Here is a 20,107-nt window from a genome sequence, read left to right as displayed (position 1 = left end):
TGCAAATGTGGTAAGTAGTCCAAATGCGACATTGCAGAAAATGTTGGCCTGTTTCTGGCTCTGTGCACATTCTGTGATTGTACTAGGCAGCAGCATACATTATTATTGCACAGTTCAGTTTCCCGAGAAGAGACGCTTTCCTATCTTTTAATTTAAAAAACCTCATTTTAATTAATTAATTAGCATTAAAAGAGAACATGTGCCGCATTCCGCAGAAGCCTGTGTTTTTTGTCATTAATCTGGCTAGAAATAAGTGAGGACTGGATTACCCTTTATCACAAGTGAAGCACCAATTTTGCTTACTGGCTGCTTCCATCTTCCTCATTGGGAAGGTGCTCCAATCCTTTACTTAGTCTTTTCTCACTCAACCATATTCATTCTGAGATGGGATAACCAGAGGTATCCACAAAAACGGAAAATATTTTCATAACCAGCACTTCGGGCATTAGGTTTGAGCACCTTAAAGTATTCTTGGCAAATGAAACCAAACTCTAGTTTTATCTTCATATTCTAATGAGAGCTTAGATGGTAATAATCAAGGACAAAAAACAGCTTGTGCAACCTTTGCAATGTGTTCAATCAGTTTAGTTATTGGAACTTTCAATCCTCTTTCAGATGCACTACTCTAGTAAATCTTTTCAGCTGATTATCTTGGGCCTCCTAAAGAGACAGATGCCATTTGAGCCATAGCAGGAAAGTGTTGTTTGCATCTGTATCTATCTATCTATCTATCTATCTATCTATCTATCTATCTACCATCTATCTATAATGTAGATTTCAAAATTACTTTCTTTTTACTGAAAAGGGAGTTGACTCTTCCAAATGTTAAAGGTAAAGGTACCCCCTCGTGTCCGACTCTAGGGTTGTGCGCCCATCTCACTTAAGAGGCTGGGGGCCAGCGCTGTCCGCAGACACATGGCCAGCGTGACATGCTGCATCTGGCGAGCCAGCGCAGCACATGGAAACGCCGTTTACCTTCCCGCTAGTAAGTGGTCCCTATTTATCTACTTGCACCCGGGGGTGCTTTCGAACTGCTAGGTTGGCAGGCGCTGGGACCGAGCAACGGGAGCGCACCCCACCGCAGGGATTCGAACCGCCGACCTGACGATCGGCAAGTCCTAGGCGCTGAGGTTTTACCCACAGCGCCACCCGCGTTCCTTCCAAATGTTATCTATCTGCATATGCATAGCAACCTCACTGTTGGCACCCATCTGTCTCAAGAGACAATGGAGTGTGCCTCCAGGGGTGATGTCAAACGGCTGCATTAGCAATACCAAAGTGACCACCTCAGGGCACAAGCCTGGGCAGTGTGGTATGGAGGTCCTGAGCTGCCCAGACAAGAAGATGCTCTTCTCAGACTTGCTGGTGTGGTCCAAAGAAAACAGAAATACATTTAGCACCAGCTTGGCTGCAGGAGTTGCTGGAAGGAGGTGCACAATTTGTCACCCAACTGTCTTAGGGACTCCACTTTGGATTTGTGTAGGGTCCTGAGCCTTTTATTCCCCCAAAGATATCCTGCAAGGCAGCAGAGGTTTAAAATTTCCTTAAAGAGGTTTTCCTCTTTCTAGATGGGCTTCTTTCCCAGGTTGACAAGCCCCATGTGCTTCTTACTTCCTTCTACAGCACGTGTCTTCTGTGTGGAATAATCATGCAACAATAATGTTTGTACAGCACTTTCGATGTTCAAAGTGCTTCACATGCATAGAAAACAATGCTGAGGAATGGTGACGGTCTGGATGATGTTGGGAAGTAGAGTTCATCTGGAGGGCACCACACTGGCTATCCCTGGTATAAGATGGTACTTCAGATTCAAGGGGAGGATGCTGAGGCTGAAAGAGATTGGCTTGTCTAAGGTAATCTAATGAATTGACACCAAAGGTGCAGATTCAAGGCTTATTCTCTTAGCCATATCTCAGTAGGCTAATCAGATTATTTTGAGGAATCAGGCTGGTTAGTCTGAGGCCTCTACTGATGACTTTCCAGAAACTGGAGAAGCAAAGTACAGTGGTACCTCGGGTTAAGTACTTAATTTGTTCCAGAGGTCCGTTCTTAACCTGAAACTGTTCTTAACCTGAAGCACCACTTTAGCTAAGGGGGCCTCCCGCTGCTGCCTCGCCACCAGAGCACAATTTCTGTTCTCATCCTGAAGCAAAGTTCTTAACCTGAGGTAATATTTCTGGGTTAGCATAATCTGTAACCTGAAGCGTATGTAACCCAAGGTACCACTCTATTCGCTATTCCTTTTCCTCAGCCCTTTCTACTCACTTCAGACAACCCCACAGGTATCTATTTTAGTATTTGTCCTATTAACTTGACTTTAATTGGAATAAAAATCCTTTACTGGGGCCACTGCTGGCAAGGCCTTGTTCCACTTTAGCTTGGAGCATCATACCTAGGAATTGTTTAGATTGGCCTCTGCCAAGGGCACAAGCCCAGGAGGTTGCAAAAATCAGACCTCTCTACTCTGGTTTGGAGAGGCTAGGAGCCCACCCATCTGTCTGTGTATTCCCTGGTGTGGCGTTTGCCCGTTCGTTTAGAAAATGTTTGAACAGGGGGGAGAGATAGGGTTAAAAATATAGACCAATAGGAAAGCCGAAGGTGGAGCCTATCTGTGTAAAAAGGGGCTTAGCCCGAGGTTTGAGTCAGTTGTTGGGAGTTGTTGGTGGGTAGTTGGTTGGTTTTAGTGGGTTGGCTGGTTAGGAAAGGCAGTTGGAGAAGCAGTTGGCAGGCAGTTGGTAACAGAGAGACAGGGCAGTGGGTTCTTGAGTGAGGGGAGGTAGAAGAGATAGAGGAAATAAGACTAAGAAAGTAAAGAGTAACAACGTTTGGAATGCCGTAAAAGTTTGTTTGTGTCTGAAATAAAACACACTCCTCTTTATTAACTTGATAACCGGACTGAGACTGAAGTGATTTTACCGGGGAGGACCTGGTTGGTGGCAGCAGTCAATAGTCCGTGAGACAACCGGGGGCTCTATACGAACGCCACACCTGGGTCGCTCCTCTGCTGCTCTGTGTTGCTGGGTGAGGCGCACAGGCTTCTCTGACTGCCTCGGCGGAGGAATCCAATTGCTGGCATGGGGGCCACCTTCCCAGTTAGCCACCACTGCCGTTAGCAGTGTGAGTCAAGTCTCCAGTGGGGCTTGGAAAGAAAGACAGAGAGAACAGGCCAGAGTTTCAGGAGGAGGAAAAAAGAAGGATGAAGGTAGAAGGCAAAGGAGCAAGAGGAGGCAGGGAGGCAGACAGATGGGTGACATGGAGGAGAACCCAATAGCCGTGGAGGAAATCACTGGCAGAGTGCAAAAGGAGACAAAAGCAAATGTTTTGAGTTTCTGTTCCATGGTCTCTCGCAACTTCAGAGACACCAATACAGCTTCTTGCCAAGGGTGCAATGGAGTCTAGATACACCTCTGATTTTAGTGCAAAGACTTACACTTGCACAGTGGAAGTTCCCATCACCTTTTTCTCTCCTTGTGTGTCCCCAAAATCTCTTCTGGGTTTCCCCCCAATCCTCCAGAGCAGATCTGAGATTTCTTCCAAACATTGAAGCCCATGTGCTAACAGAATGACTTGTTTCGTTGTAACCCTTTGTTACCAAATTACTGTACACCACTGAGTCGTTGGTATATATCAGGCATGTCCAACCAGTAGATCATGCTTTTCCGATAGATCCCCGGCTGATCCTGGTAGATCACGGGACCCTTATTGATCATGGGATTAAATAAAGTTTACCGAAAGTTAACAAATAAAAGCTGAAGAACTCTGGGCAATCCTACGCCCCAAAATCCTCAACAAATCTGGGCTCAACAACTCTGGGCAATCCACCCACCCCACGCACACTCCTCCTACCTCCAATGACAATGGGTAGATCACTGCCAGTTTCTTTATACTGGGAGTAGATCACAGTCTCTTGGGAGTTGGACGTGCCTGGTATATATAAAAGCTATAAATAAAAAGAATGCAAAATGCCTCTTTCGCACAATCAACTGTTCTTGCACACTTGAAGCTATTCGGTGGTCACGTTTTAATATATTTAACAATAGTTCAGACCCTTCTTTTGGCTAGTGGAGTTTTTAATTCGAGCAAATGAACCCACAACGCTGACTACAGCATCCCCTGGAAGGGAGAGCTTGCGTCAGCACATTTGTGGTAATAAGACTAAATATGTCTGGAGTGGTATTAGTACAGTTAAAGTGGACTACCCAGAATCATCTGTGCCTACAGGCTAAAGAGGCTTATTTAAATGAAGAAGGAAAGAGGATTTCTCACAGTGCAGTGAACAAAAATGAGCTCCGCAGAGGACCTCGAATATCCTCGTCTCTTAATTCAGTACCAGAATGGATTTTTAATATCAAAGGTAAGGCTCACAAATGATATGCCTCAAGAAAATTTAAACTAGGAAGTGATGCTTTTTTCTTCTTATTGTGGATGTGTGCAGAACCTAGAGCATCTATAGAGGTGAATCTTTTAATTTATCTGTTTTAATTTTGGGTTCAACAGCTTGTAACAACAGGTGTTAACTAAATGTGCTGGGAGGAATGCCATGAATGAAATTTAAACCAGTATCAAAGTAAATAATCTTAAACCCCACCATTTGAATCATCTCCAATTGAACCAGGGCTCCTTATAAACTAAAATTTCCAAACCTGCAATCATTTCTTGGTAATCTAAAGTCCATATATGTTTAGGTTAAAAGCAAAGCAGGTTTTGACTTTTCTCTGAATATCAAATTTGGAAAAATCCAGCACCAAGCAAAGATGTCACTTAAAAGTAAATCTCACATAGAGTTTTCCCACCTTTTCAGTGCCCGCTTGTAGAAAGAGCTCAATTGCTTTAGTGCTTGCAGCTTGTGTCCTCCAGGAAGAAGCTAGCCTTGTTTCTTAACAACAGTATTTTGCTGTGGAAAGAGAGCAAGAGGTGTCAACACAGTTCCATTTTGATAGACATCTGAGATTCTTCACAGGTGTGAAATAGGAAAACTCCTAATATGAACCTTTTTTAAAAAAGAAGAAGAGAGAAAATAGATTTTCTTCTGTAGGCGATATGCAATTCCAATCAATAGAAAAATGCAAAGGTTTTGTAAACCCACAAGGAAGCTGGGAACAAGTAAACTTTTCAAAAATGCTAGAAAATCATCAATAAATAACTTTAATCTAGCCCCAAGGGGGGAATTATGCCTTCAAAATTTGTGGTAAAGCAAGATATTGAAGCAAGATCACATTGCTCTTTTTAAAAGGAGTCTGTTGCCAGGATAAAAACAATGAGGACATCGACTTGCAGCTGTGGCTTAAACATACTGTTTTTATTGTGTATGGCAACATTAAAAGTCCCACAACAAAAATATGCATTCAGACTATGTGTTGTTGTTTAGTCGTTTAGTCGTGTCCGACTCTTCGTGACCCATGGACCAGAGCACGTCAGGCACTCCTATCTTCCACTGCCTCCTGCAGTTTGGTCAGACTCATGTTTGTAGCTTCGAGAACACTGTCCAACCATCTCATCCTCTGTTGTCCCCTTCTCCTTGTGCCCTCCATCTTTCCCAACATCAGGGTCTTTTCCAGGGAGTCTTCTCTTCTCATGAGGTGGCCAAAGTATTGGAGCTTCAGTATGCTTAGTTTAATAAAGACTTAGATGAATCTCAACAATGCATTGCAGAGGTCAGTTTAAAATTATTTCTGCCATTCGACTGTAGGCTGCCGTCCCAACCAACCCTGCTTACTTGGGAGCAAGCCTCATTGAATTCCATAAGACTTACTTCTGAAAAGTCACTGCACTGTTAGCCGCTGCTGTGTTTTCTCTCTTTGCTTCTTTCATCCCTGCCCGTTCCTTTGGTTTTAGGTGATGTTTGCTGCCTGTGAGCTGGGAGTATTTGATCTGCTGAGAGAGTCAGAAGATCTCTTGACCTCGAAGGCCATTGCAGAGCAGCTGGGCAGCAGCTTCCAGGGAATGGAGAGGTTGCTAGATGCCTGTGTGGGTTTAAAGCTGCTGAGAGCAGAAGTGAGAAAGGAAGGAGGTAACCGTGTCAGAGGAATCTAACATGAGCAGCCACCCCTGTTTTGGCCTCTGCACATTATGTGCCTAGAAACGGACCATAACATTTTTTAAGAATATAGGAAGGAACCAGCCGCCAACACCACCTGCCCACAACCTGGGTATTCCAAATGTTTAGGACCTTAACACCCATCAGCCTGAGTCAGAATGGCCAATGGTCAAGGTTGTCCAAGCCATCTACTGAGCCCCAGTATCCTGACTGGTGTTGGCTTTTGAGGGTTTCAGGCAGAGTCTTCCCCTGTCTGGAGAGGCCAGGGATTGAGCCTGGAGCCTTCTGCTTGCCAGTGGGCAACAAACAGATGGGCAGGGTATAAATAATAAAGTATTATTATTATTATTATTATTATTATTATTATTATTATGTTCAAGGTAATCTGAAATAGAGAATGCTGGTTCTGGTTCACCTGCTCAGCTGTCTTTCAGCTTTGGTAAATAGGTTTTTCCTATTTCTATATTGTTTTGATAATCTGCAAGCTGTGTTTGCTACATGCGAGAGTATATATATATATATATATATATATATATATGCATGAATGCACCATGGAAGGTGATTCTCAAACCACTTCCAGCTCTTTTTAAAATGATTGTCTGTTTCCCACCTGCAAAACAGAAAGACTTTTGTGAAACATTCAAGGGTGAATGTGTGTGTTGCGCATACACAAGAGGGCATCTAATCTCTCTCTGCTTCCAGGCAGTTTCACCTTGAGCTGCACAAGGATGCTGTTAAATCCCCAAATTTGACGTATATTTTGGCAAATGGCAAGCAGAGTCAGTGTAGATTTCTAAGAAGATTGCATCAAAAACTGCTTTAAGTTGGACAAATAAATTGTGCAGATGCATTATTCTTGTTCTTAAGATGATGGTGCCACAGATATCATCACCACTGTGCTAAATACTGACTTTGCCTTCTTTCCTCTTCAGCATTTTATGGAAACACGGAAATATCAAAGCTCTACCTCACAAAATCAAGTCCGAAGTCTCAGTATCATAACTTGATGTACTATTCCAAAACCATCTATTTGTGCTGGCACTACTTGACAGATGCTGTGAGGTAAGGTGAACGATGAGGAAGTTTATGTTGATAATTGAAAAATGAAACCTTTGTAAAAACTTGCAGTGAACCACTGCATTATTCCCTTTGCATTGATCTTTTTCAGGAAAACTACTGTTTACTTTTGAATGCTGAAGTGATAATAGTTCAAACAGACTGGTATAGAGTTACTATTGTTACACTATTACTTTATTTTTTATACCACACACCAAGTGGTAGCATTGTGATATTGTTAACACTTAAGAAGATTCATTTTTTGCAGGTGTGTAGAAACCAGCTAGGGAATGCTTTGTCATAACACCACTATTTACTGAGAGAATTCTCAGGAGGATACTTAGCAATGAGGAACTGGCACGAAGGTGTTGAGATACCAGTTGATTCTATTGTCTGTGCCAGAAAGGAAATTGGGGTGGATTTTTCAGCGAATGAGGACCACTATATGGTTCTACTTAGAAGTAACTGTTGTTAGTAATACTAAGTTCTTTACCACAGATGGTTGAGAGCTGTGTAAGAGGATTTTCCAAGTACAGCTGCATCTGGAAATTAATGCAAATTTACGATGGCCCATTTGCCCAGTTTCCAAGTACAGTGGTACCTCGGGTTAAGAACTTAATTCGTTCCGGAGGTCCGTTCTTAACCTGAAACTATCCTTAAGCTGAAGCACCACTTTAGCTAATGGGGCCACCTGCTGCTGCCGTGCTGCCAGAGCACAATTTCTGTTCTCATCCTGAAGCAAAGTTCTTAACCCGAGGTAATGTTTCTGGGTTTCTGGGTTAGCGGAGTCTGTAACCTGTAACCCAAAGTATCACTGTAGAAGCTTCCCAACAAATTTCCATTATCTTCAAGTTCTGGTCATTTGCCATAATCCAGAGAAAGCAATAAATATTAAAAAATGGGAAGGCACTTTAGCTCAAGACATTTTGGAGACCCTCTTAACACCTGTCAGTTGTTTCAGAAGGAGTAGAAGGCGGAACTAAATCCATATTTCCCTTCAATTCAAAACAACTATCAAGCGTAGCTCTGGCAGAGAAGCATCCTGTATCACCCATGTGCACCAGTGATGGAACAATTCCCTTTGGCTCAATTAAGAATGCACTTGGCAATTACAAGCTTCCTCGGCATGTGTTTGGAAAAACACACACATCTGTTTCTAAGAGATCTCTCTTGGCACATGTTCACTGGTGGTGCTCTGCAGATAGGCACCTTATCTTATGTCTGCTTGAGAAGAAAGCTGCCTTGAAATTTACCTCCACCTTTCCCAGCCAAAACAACAGCAACAACCGTGTAAATACATTCAGTGGGGAAAGAAAGGGTTTTTGGAGCTGGGTGAGAAACATCAGTTACATGAAACCTTCACAAGGAACAAAACCTTCGCAAGGAACAAATCAAAGTAATTGACCCAAAGCAGATTATACATGCCAAGCAAAAGGCTGCATGGTTAGATTGTCTAGCTCACACAGTTCAGAGACAGCTGTGAGAGTTTCATTGGGCACAGTGTGGTGTAGTGGTTAAGAGCGGTAGACTCGTAATCTGGGGAACCGGGTTCGTGTCTCCGCTCCTCCACCTGCAGCTGCTGGGTGACCTTGGGCTAGTCACACTTCTCTGAAGTCTCTCAGCCTCACTCACTTCACAGAGTGTGTGGGGGAGGAAGGGAAAGGAGAATGTTAGCTGCTTTGAGACTCCTTTGGGTAGTGATAAAGCGGGATATCAAATCCAAACTCCTCCTCCTCCTCCTCTTCTTCATGCATGGGCCTACAAAGCTTATCTGGCTTTGGTTGTCAAGGCCACTGAATAGTTGGGGTGTGTGCAGAATCTTGTTTTACATTCCAAATCAGAGAAGACCTAGGGGGTGAGAAGCTTGATTTGCAATATTGTTAAGAATGATAAGCTGGGCAAATGTGTATTCCAGAAGAGGTATTTGCTGGCATCGCTAAATTGCATTTATGGTTCTTGATACAGCTAGGGATGTAGGCATATATAAGCATACTTCTGTCTCTTAGGTTCCCAGGAAGGATGGGAAGTTACGGAATGTTTTGATGATTATTATTTTTTTAAGCTAGCTTACTTCAGGATCACTGCTCCTGTGAAAAAGTGAACTCTATAAGCAACATCATGTAAACATTCTTAGGCATTTGTTCAGGATTCTTCTTGAGTATGGCAGTATTATGTAATATAAATGACATTTTAAAGTTAGCTGTTGAATTTATCAAGATTTTTTTCCCCTTAATTTAAGGGAGGGGAAAAACCAATACGAGAGAGCGTTTGGCATTTCATCAAAAGATGTCTTCGAAGCACTTTACAGGCAAGGCTTCCACTATAATAGTTTAATCTAAAACACAATAGATTGCCCCTGATCAAATGTCTCTGTGTGCACGCTGTTTTTTATAGCAATGATGGTTATTGTGAAGGTCATTAAACTGGGGGGGGGGGGGGGAGCACACAGCAGTAATCTGTTTCGGAGGTTAATAGTATATGGTTAACTGAGGCCAGCGTGTCATGGTCCAATTCTTGGTTTCTTAAGAGGTTTTATGAGCACAATAATACACAAGCTCTTCTGCAAGAATGCCTTGCTTGTGCAATAGAAACAGCAGATCCATGTGTCTGTTTGCAGAGCTGCTCCTTCCACAGAAACGAATGGGGCCGTCTGCACAAAGATCTCATGGGTATATTAAAGAATATGCAATTCTTTTAATTAGGATGGCAGAAAAGCTGTTCATGTCATTTACATAGCAGTAAATCATTGTGGACATTTGCAACGAGCTTATTGCTGGTGCAATTTCAAATCTCTAGATCAGAGGAAGAAATGATAAAATTCATGTATGGATTGAATGCAATTTGGAGCATATGTGGCAGAGATGTGATAGCTGCATTTGATCTTTCTCTGTTCCCTGTCATATACGATCTTGGAGGTAAGTGCCATTTAATAAATTTCAGTAGTTTTTCTTTGACACACACACACACACACACAGAAATGTTAAAATGTTGCATGGAAAAACTTGCACTTTAAGACAACTGCCCGGTTTAATGAAGGCATTAAAAATACACTGGGCCTATTTTATGGACTGGCATGAATTTTAAAAATTGCAAGCAGTTACTCATATGGCACCTTGAGGCAATCCAGTACTCAGCAGTACCAGTGTGCTTACTGGGCAGCTGTCCAAACCTGACTTTACTATAGTGGTTGGCATGTTCTAGTACATAACCATGTTGGCCTCAGTGATACCTATAGGATTTGGAAATTCAGTTTGCAGCACACAGTGGGGCTAGTGAGGGCCTTCTCTGTAGAGGAACCAAATATTTCCTTGTGTGTCTTGGCTCCTGTTGGTAGTGGCAGAGCTGATTTCAAGTCCCAGCACCACTTGTGGCATCAAAGAGGTTTGTGAAATGTGACCTCATTTCATGCTGGGTGCATAACAGGGAACCTTAGCTTGGGGTGTGGTCCTGTCCAGGCCAAGACTGTCGAAACTCTTATGCCACTTCAGATGAAGCAGGCATAATTCCCTGCCAAAAATGGTAAGAAACCCAGAGGCAGGCCCATCCATACTCAAAAAAGGATGTGAGGGAAAAAAATAGTGCTGTGCCAATATGGGTTGGTTGGTTGTTTACTTAGTTAGTTAATTATTTTTCTCTGCCTCCTCCTCCTCTAAACTTATTACTGTTTGTTTGTTTTTTACCTTTTTCTTCAAAAAGGAGGCGCTGGTGCTTTAGCCCAGGAGTGTGTTTCACTATATCCAAATTGTTCAGTCACAATTTTCGACCTGCCTAAAGTAGTACAAACAGCAAAGAAGCATTTTGTGTCCTCTGAGGAACGGCGGATCACTTTTCATGAAGGTAAAGATGGTGGTTTCTGAGAAAACTAGGATGAGGAGGAGAGCATTGCTCTTTACTGTAAATTGCTTTCCCCTCTCTGTAGAAAGTAGCCCCATAATTTAATACTGTGCCTTTTTCCCTAAGGCTATTTCCTCCCCCTGACATTTGAAATATTTTATTTGTTGGACATTTCAGAAGGGCCATACAAGTGTGACCTGGAGCTAGAGCTTATATATATGTGTGTGACTGCAAAAGCTCTCACTGCCTAACAGATAAGTCACTGGATGGCTTTTAGAGTTGACTCTTCCAGAAAAATGTTTTGGCTGCTTGTATGAATGTTTCTTAAAATCCCAAGACTCTGGGTGATATTAACCTACTTTTTAATCAGAGAAGACCCATTGAAATTAATGAAGATGATTGTATACCACCCATGCTGTTCAAGAATGAAATAGGTTAAATTATAATATTAGAACTTCTATTCTCTGAATTAATTACAGGATAGACCATCTTCACATGGAATCCAATACAGAAAGTGCCTGTGTTGCTTGGACTTACTGTTTCTTCTTTTACACATGCCTGGTGTCCAACAAATAGAAAACATGTAGTTTAGATGCTTTTATTAACATGGTGCATATCAGCGGTTACAAAACCCGTCCTGTCCCGTCCTCCAGAGAACTTTAATGCTGGCTCAAGCATGAAAATAAACACCAGCGAATCTTCTTCTGATCTCAGCTACTTTGGACCCATTCCATGTTTTCTTGACATGCTGGATTCTCGGTTAATCAGAAATTAATGTTTGTTTTCTGCCTGATACAGGAGATTTTTTTGCAGACCCAATTCCAGAAGCTGACCTGTATATTTTAGCAAGGATCCTCCATGACTGGGCAGATGAGAAATGTGTGCAGCTTCTCAAAAAGGTGCAGAAGGCTTGCAAAACTGGTACGCACGAGTGTATAATAATGTACAAGAGCCTGGCTATACATTGCATCCATCACTTCAAAAAACCAAGTGCCTTTATCTCTCTAGGACTGTTTAATGTGCTCAGTGCTTTCCATTAATTGTGACGTCAGCTTGTCACTTAGCATTCTTGCAACCACAGAAGGAGGGGTGGTGGAATTGGTGGCAGGCTAGGCAAGTAGATATCACTCATGCAATAAGGCTTCTCCTTCCTCTCCTCTCCTTGTAGCCCTTCAATATGTACCGGAGGGCTACAAGCTGTTTGAGGCTGGAGGGGAGAGAGAGAGAGAAGAGAAATGGGAAGTATCGCTGTGCAGGTGGGTGGAAGTTATTGGTTCTCAACATACTTCAAAGAAACTTTTTATCAAGGGGTGAGCTGCAGCAGCAAATGTTACCCAAACAGATTTTATTAAGAAGCTCTAAAGATATCCCTCGATAAGAAGCTTCTTGAAAACACATTGGGAACGATATCTATTTGTGCAGCTGTCTCTTTCATTCTTGAGTTTTTCTACAACTGTTACTGATCCTTTCTATTTGTGCTATTTTTTAAAAAAAGAAAGCCGAGATTCAAAACATCAAGCAGCTAGTCCCATGTGCACAGATAAGCTTTTTTCCACTCTCAAAGCAGGCATTTCTCTTGCCTCCTGACTATTTTTGAAGCTCAGAAGGGTTTCAAAAATAGTTGTGATAGCCTATGGGAACCTGCTTTTAAAAGGGGGAGGAACTATTCAAAAATCCCACCAAGCATGCACAAACTCCTAAGTTTGTCTATGTAGCTTTTCCTTGACATTAGAAATAAAGTAGCTGAAATGTTAGTGGCAGCTGTAGTTGTATTCCCCTTTCAGAAGTTACGGAAGGACTAAATGGACATGGGGCAGTGGCGTTGTGAGAGCAGACTGAATATCCTGGCATCTCTCTTTCTACACATTGATTGATGATTGATTGATTGATTATATTTCTGTGTTGCTTTTCATTCAAATGAATTACAAAGCAGCTTGCAAACAATAAATAACAATAACAGAACATCACAAATGCCACATAAATCATAAAGAATAATTAACATATCATCAGTAAAACAATTATATAAAGCACTATTAGCAAAACAACTAAAAAAAGCTAAACAGCACAATTACAAACCATATTATAGAATTCACAATGGTCACATGTATGACAAGATGAGTCTGCCATTGTCACTCCCTATATCAGTCAATTTAGCCTTTCTATAACGTCTTGAAAGGTCTATGGTTATTTTATCATGGCAGCAACATTTTACTTTAATGGAAGATGTTCCATTAAATAGTAGGGATAGTAGATAGCAGGGATAGCCAACCTGGCACCCTCAAGAGGCTTTGGACTCTAACTCCCATCAGTGTCAATGTCAGGGATAATGGGAGTTGTAGTCCAGCAGTATCTGGAGGGTACCACATTAGCTAGCTCTGGTTTATAGGAAGAGTATAGAAATCCATACTTTGCTTACAGGTCTAAATCCTTGTTGTTCTGTTTCACGTAGCTCCATCTTCATTCCTGGGTGCTCTCTTTTTCTTGAAATCTTAGGCTGAGGTTATAGACCCCTTATAGGATTAAGATGAGGCTGGACAATGTGTCAAAATGAATCTTGTTTTCCCCAACCAGGTGGCGGCGTTTTACTAGTCGAAACACTTCTGAATGAAGACAGAAGCGGACCTTTGGAAAGCCAGCTCTATTCCATTAATATGTTGGTTCAGACTGAAGGGAAAGAGCGGACCCCTGCAGAGTACAGCAGCCTCCTCACAGCAGCTGGCTTCAGGGAGATTGAAATCAAGAAAACTGGAAAGCTGTATGATGCCATTTTAGGAAGAAAATAATATAGTCTCTGCAGCTTTATTATCAGACGTGGCAAATAAAGCAAGAACAATAATGATAGGGTTTGGTTTAAGTTAAAAATATCTATCCAACTCACAGTCGCAATTATAATATCAATAGCAATCTAATAACTGTCAAATGTTACAGTACTAATTTATTTAATTGCAGCCTAGGGAAAGAGAGTGCCTGCTTGGCCTTTTCAGTCTAAAATCCCTTTCACCTTAAGCATGCCTTACAGTCCACATAGTGAGTATTTGTAGGTATATTCTACTAGCCATTGGTTTGGGCCACTGTGTTGTCATGTGTTAAAAAAAAATCAGTCATGGAATGCTAATCTAGTGAGGGAAATGAAAACATCACACAGGTGCAGGGAGATGTCTTAAGATAGATGTACAGGAGATGCAGGGTCATTGAGATGGAAGGTCATAAGAGAGGGCTAGGATAGAGTAAGTGGCCAGAGGACACTTCGCTCACATGTTGTAAAGCAAATTCCAAGTCTGCTATGGGGTCTGGTAAATGGTGGGGTATGTTTTCTTGTGCATTTCTGTGTGTGCAGTTGTCAAATGGACATTTGTATTGCTGGCTTCATGATAGAAATCCAGTCCCTATGTCTCTTCCACTCTGGCTCCAAGGCCTCTTCCTGCAAAGAATGAGATTTAATTGTTTTATTTATTTTATTTTACGTATTTATATCCTGCCTTCCTCCCAAATTTGGATTCAAGGCAGCTAACGGAAGTTTAAAACATTATTACAAAATACACAGTAATGAAAACAAAAGTAGTTAATAGTTTAAAATGTGTTAATTCATTTCTGGAGCGTGATTCACCCCTTAAGGAACACCACATTACTCTGATATTGGAGGTATATTCCAAAAAGAAATGAAACAAAAGAAAACCTTTTGACAGATGGAGATATCTTATTTTTTGTTCAGACTAGCCCTGCTCTATAATAAAATTCTCTGAAATGAATTATTTTGCAAATGGCAACTCATTTATGAATTAAAGAAAAGACTTATCAATTAAATACTTTGACCCTTGGATTAGTTAATAGAAATATCTAATGAGCAGGATTTATTTAAATGCAAAACAGTCCTGGAAGATGTATGTATGTGCTACTGTATTGTGTAATGATTTTGGGAGGACAGTCCATTGCAGTCAAAACAAAGAACATTCTGGCACTTCTAAGCAGTCTCTTACAAGCTGATGCCCTCCAGAGCTTTGCAGTCCAAAAAAATATGTAGGACATCTGCTTGGAGGAGGCTACCTTAAAGCTATTCAGTTTAGCTTTGGTGAATTGGAGTCTACTTCATCACATCAGATATGTGAAGTGTCATTCTAAGTTGGCAGGTGACACTATAGGCTGGCTGCGGGGGAGGCAATGTAAATTAAAATGTCTTAAGAAGGTAAGTGAGCAAGTTGGCACTGAGCCAAATCAACACTTCTCTCACGAAACAAATCAACACTTCTCTCACGAAACAGTATCACATTCGCCGTTAGAGGGTGCTGTTCTTCTATACTTCAGCTGTACCCTGTGACTGGTTCTGAAATGTCTATGCTGGCCAGCACTTCTCCACTTACATTCAAGGATGAAGTTCAGCACTGAGGTCAAGTTGCTAAAACCAAGACAAATCCACTGTAAACACCCTGCTCCTTAATTCTGCAGAGCAAACATTCCATTATCGTGGAGTGTTTCCTTGTGAAATGTAAGTGGAATCTCATTCCATAGTTTTAAAGTAACATGCTATATTTCCAGGTATACGTACATACAAAAATATACTTTTCTGATACCATTTATTTGAAGATAGAACTGTTCTACAGATTCAACAATCTAGAGATATGTAAGAAACTGGCTAAAGCAAAGCAATACTTTGGTCCAACCAAAAATCCATAATGTTGCAATAATGTTCAGGTAGCTGTCATTTTATATTCAGGAGCTGTCATGTACCTTCATCGGGAAAGGATGGGATATGAACTGCAGGCTGTATTCTGCACAGTTAAGGCTTTTCCTTAGCTTTTCCTTAGCCTACCACCAAGTGGCAACTCATTCATAGTCTTGTATAGTTTTGGATGAAAGAAGAGGGGACAGTTACTTGGTGGAGAGGTCTTGGTGATCTGAACAAAACTTGCAGGTAAGGATGGGTGAATCTGTCAGTTTTGGTTCTCTAAGATTCTAAATTTTCCAGTCTTAAATTCAGTTCTCTGCATTTCTGCAGCAATTTGTAAATTTGGTTTTGTTTTTTTAATGAAACAAAAAACCTAGTGAATATTCTTCAGCTTGTCAGTGTGATTTATGCATTTACTAATGAACACATTTTTGCAAGCAATTTTTGTTAATACATTTCACTAATATATATGTTTTTATGCACATTTCCCCTATAATATAATGATTTTTGTATGTATTCTTTGGTTGGGGAACACTATTGTAAAATTCAAAGAAGCATAAATTTTGAAGGATAGTTGTATTTCGGTTTGCATATTGGTTCAAGAAGCGTGAATTAAAACAGAAACAAAATCAGTTTTCTACTCCATCTCTACTTGCAGGTGATGCATTTCCACACCTGACCCTGTCTGAGGAGTTCATTTGACTAGATATCTCATTACATTTTTATTTCAGCAGGCCTTTAAATGGCTGTAGGAGTGGCTTTTAAAATGAAATGTAGCTGTAATTCTTAGGTTATTATTAATCCTGTCTCTGGAAAAAAACGGTGTAGGAATTTTATGGCTGACCTACATGAGGCAAAACCCCTGGTTTGATACAATATAAACAGAAGTAGACATCTTGAACATGTTGAGGTAAGTCTATGGAGGCCATTTTCCAAAATGGCTGCCCTTCATCCTCTCACAACACCATGGAACCCTACATTCACAGAATATGTCCAATTACTATACTATATATTTTACAGGACTCCACAAATATTGCTCTCTAGAATATATTTGCTTTACTGGGCTGATACTGTAAAGCAAAGTAGTCCTGCTTGGTTCAAGATGCGAATGAAACAGGCTTGCGTGTCTTGTCAGTTGACAAGTAATTTTAGATGCTTTCCATGGCTGTGCACCCAAGGGAAAGGTGCTAGACAGTTATTTGCTTGTGCGTCGTTTTCTGCTTGCCTGAAATGGGAGCATGGCTGGAATTCAAACGAGGAAGCAGCATGCCATTTCTAAAACTGTTAAAATTCAGCAATATCGCTTTGCAACGACTGACTGAGACTTTTGCCTGGATCAATAAGTGCGCTGAATGCAGAGTGGGTGTTGGTAACCATGACAGGAGATGTTCAGGTAGACAAGGAGCAGGATGTGAGAATATAAGCTATACAATAGCACGATTGTCAATACCTTGTGAATACACGGAAGTGTTTCTTTCTGCAAAAGCAGTCAAATTCAGGATTTGAAACAACTCGAAAGCTACAGGGATTTGGAGATTCTTCCTGAAATAACCAGTGCCATCCCCCTAGTCTCAAAACGGAGATATGACAGCATTGCAGCATCCACAAGGGAAAAGGTGGGAGTGGGATGCTGGGACAGAAAGGAGACATTTCCTTTCTAGACTTGTAATAAAGGCAGGGTAATTTAGATTGTGACACAAACGGGGAACCAGTGGCCTGGAAGACCTTGCTAGACTACATCTCCCATTAGCCTCAACCAGCATGGTCAATAGTCAGGGATGATGGGAGTTGTAGTCCAGTAACAATATGGCTTCTCTGGTCTGAGCACAGCTCTGAAACAGACATAAAATATAAGATACATGACAGGATCTCTCCACACTTTTAAAGATATATTAATGTGAGGGAGTTTCTGGTTTCGGTTGGAGTAGTGGTGCTGAGGGAGGTGATGCCTGCTCTACTGGTCTGCTTTAAACAATTATTAGCCCCACACTGTGCCTGTATCACGGCTTTATTATTATTTTTCTAGTAGTGGGTAGCATTTTGATAAAAAAGCAGTGCAGGGAAAAGGTGTCCCCCTCCTCTAGCTGCTGATCCAATCAAGTTTCTTTGGGCAGTTTTAAGTTCTAAAATAAAAACTTCTGGAATTCCAGCTGCATTTTACTCTTATCATGTCTGTTTCATACTCTATTTCAGTTCCAAGCATCCCCAAAACCTGAAATCAACAGCCTACAGTTCCAGTCCTCCTGCAGCTACAGATCTTATGGGATGGAGGCAGGGAGATTTATTACTTTTTGCTGGATTTGACTCATGGAGTATAATGTGAGGTTATCTAGGAAGGTTATGTAAGGTACTTTCCCTCCTGCCTTAAGGCTTTAAAACTCCACAGATCCATACTATGCAGGAGTGTTTGGTAGAACAGAGCTTATAGATATACATTTTACTGCTTTTCATCTCTGAAACTCAGAGATGTACTTGAGAGTTATGAGGCATAAAGGTGACCTTGCCAATAGCTGCTCTTCCTTATGAGTAATTCACTCTGAGTGCACCCGCTTCCATTTCCATAAACAATAGAGCAACCTTTTGTAGTGAATGTGCGGAAAACACAGAGACGCTACTAAAAATGGAACAGACTGAAGAGAGCGGCAGACTAAAAAGAGTAGCTGACTCACAGTTTTTCCTTAACGGCAGTTGACAGCAGCCATTTTGCTTAGGTTAAGGGAGTGCATGTGCTCTTTATGAAAGAGAAAGGGATGACGTTTAGTGTTTCCCAGATGTCTGAGAGCTGGATCACATGCCCCCTGAATTAAAACAGCAGACACATTTCACGAAAAGGATTGCTTCGACAGCACAGTCCAAACCCAAGCCCTGGTAGGATGGGAGCTTTTGGGTTCAGCATATCTCAGGCACACCTTGATTCATCAATAGATAAGTCCCTTACCCTAGCTCAACTGACATAACCCATGTGTGTGCAAGTTACATTACATAGAAGATGATGAAGAAGAAGAAGATGAAGAAGAAGAAGAAGAAGAAGAAGAAGAAGAAGGGGAGGAAGAGTAGTAGTTTGGATTTGATATCCCACTTTATCACTGCCCTAAGGAGTCTCAAAGCGGCTAACAATCTCCTTTCCCTTCCTCCCCCACAACAAACACTCTGTGAGGTGAGTGAGGCTGAGAGACTTCAGAGAAGTGTGACTAGCCCAAGGTCACCCAGCAGCTGGTATAAGATGTATCTGAAGAAGTGTGCATATGCATGAAAGCTTATACCCAGAACAAACTTTGCTGGTCTCTAAGGTGCTACTGGACAATTTTTTATTTATTTCGACTGTGTCAGACCAACACAGCTACCTACCTGATTCTTCATTAAATTATCTTTCCACTAATATATAGTTTTATGGTATTACTCCAAAAAAACTGGTTTTATGAGCCACCAAACCTCAGAAATACACTTTTCCCAAAAGGTTTCTACAATTTTGGCCACTAGTGTAAGTGGGAAATCGTGAGATAGGCTGCTGGAATATGTGGACCTTCCTGAGAGAGACCTGGTGGGGGAAGCCTGCGTATATCTTATTTTTCTTCAGAGTTGTTGTTTTTTTGAGTAGTGGGGGGATTTTTGCTCTAATAGGTATGTAGAAGCAGTTGTAAAGCATGGAATGACGATGGGAAGAGAAATGTTAATTTTGTGCTTTACAACTGAAGTAATGCACAGAATGCTTGTTAAGAGCAGTAAGTGTAGAGTCTGGAAGTATCCAGCTGCTTCACTGCGTTTAACATCCTTTTACAATACAGTACTATTGCCAAACAGGGAAAAAAGAAACTATACAGTGGCATCAGCCAGCTAACAAATAGGCCAGGAACATTTTTTACCTTCAATCTACTTTTCTGAAATGCCGCTTCAGCATAATATCTCCTTTGTTTCCCTCTTGAAGTGAGCAAAGTATTGGTTGTTGTGAACCGTTTGTATCTATTCATTTATGTCGGTTATTCTCCCTCTGAGGGTCATCAATGCAGTCTGGCTTTTTCTGCTAGTCAATGGAAACATAAAAAAGTGTGTCAAACTGAGTTGTCCTTGTTAAGGGTGAAAAATATATTACGGGGCAGAAACCTGAAAAAAAGTAATGTCTTTTGATCTGGTTTTTGATCTTCGGAGATTAAACTCAAGTTATTCTCTAATTATTTTCATTGGATCCTAGTCACTGTGTACAATAAAATTTAACCTAAACAGTTTATGAGAACTGTTTCCACACTGATGGGTTGACAGAGATATATCTAAAAACTGCAAACTCTGCAGGTGTCTTCCTTTTTGTTCCTCAGCCAACTCGTGTCCATCTGATTGGACACCCTTGCCTGATTTAGAGGGACGTTTAGGACTAAGAGACATGAATCTCAGTGTGGCTTTCTTACCGTGCTTTGGGAACCTTAGGACAATTAAGAAGGCATATTCTGTCAATAGCTAGCTGAGGATATCTGGTTTTTAATTTGTACATGTTATGTGATATAGTTGCTGTAAAGGTTTCAAAT

The 20,107-nt window shown here is 41.2% G+C and overlaps 1 protein-coding gene across 5 annotated transcripts; it reads left to right on the top strand.

Moving 5' to 3' along the window:
- The first annotated feature begins 1,462 nt into the window (after window positions 1-1,462).
- On the top strand, window positions 1,463-14,676 carry ASMT (acetylserotonin O-methyltransferase). Of its 5 annotated transcripts, none has more exons than XM_081001420.1 (9): window positions 1,463-1,853; window positions 4,222-4,354; window positions 5,836-6,010; window positions 6,970-7,099; window positions 9,333-9,401; window positions 9,890-10,008; window positions 10,790-10,930; window positions 11,726-11,848; window positions 13,499-14,676. In XM_081001420.1, the coding sequence occupies exons 2-9, from the start codon at window positions 4,283-4,285 to the stop codon at window positions 13,708-13,710; spliced, it is 1,041 nt and encodes a 346-aa protein (XP_080857546.1). In that variant the 5' UTR covers window positions 1,463-1,853; window positions 4,222-4,282; the 3' UTR covers window positions 13,711-14,676. The 5 variants fall into 5 exon arrangements, with proteins under 5 accessions (XP_080857546.1, XP_080857547.1, XP_080857545.1 ...); XM_081001421.1 differs by lacking the exon at window positions 1,463-1,853 and adding an exon at window positions 2,264-2,282; XM_081001419.1 differs by lacking the exon at window positions 1,463-1,853 and adding an exon at window positions 2,514-2,841.
- The last annotated feature ends 5,431 nt before the right edge of the window (window positions 14,677-20,107 follow it).

The sequence above is a fragment of the Podarcis pityusensis genome (genome assembly GCF_964106645.2).
Source record: "Podarcis pityusensis genome assembly, chromosome: 4".
NCBI classification, from domain to species: Eukaryota; Metazoa; Chordata; class Lepidosauria; order Squamata; family Lacertidae; genus Podarcis; species Podarcis pityusensis.
Note: the sequence above shows the minus strand (reverse complement) of the source record. Positions and strands in the feature narration are given on the sequence as shown.

Bases quoted from the DNA above. Each gene is read 5' to 3' on its own strand.
- ASMT (XM_081001420.1), top strand. From the start codon at position 4,283: ATGAGCTCCGCAGAGGACCTCGAATATCCTCGTCTCTTAATTCAGTAC. The intron at 6,011-6,969 runs GTAACCGTGTCA...TTTCCTCTTCAG, and splicing joins AGAAGTGAGAAAGGAAGGAG to CATTTTATGGAAACACGGAA. The intron at 10,931-11,725 runs GTAAAGATGGTG...TGCCTGATACAG, and splicing joins GCGGATCACTTTTCATGAAG to GAGATTTTTTTGCAGACCCA.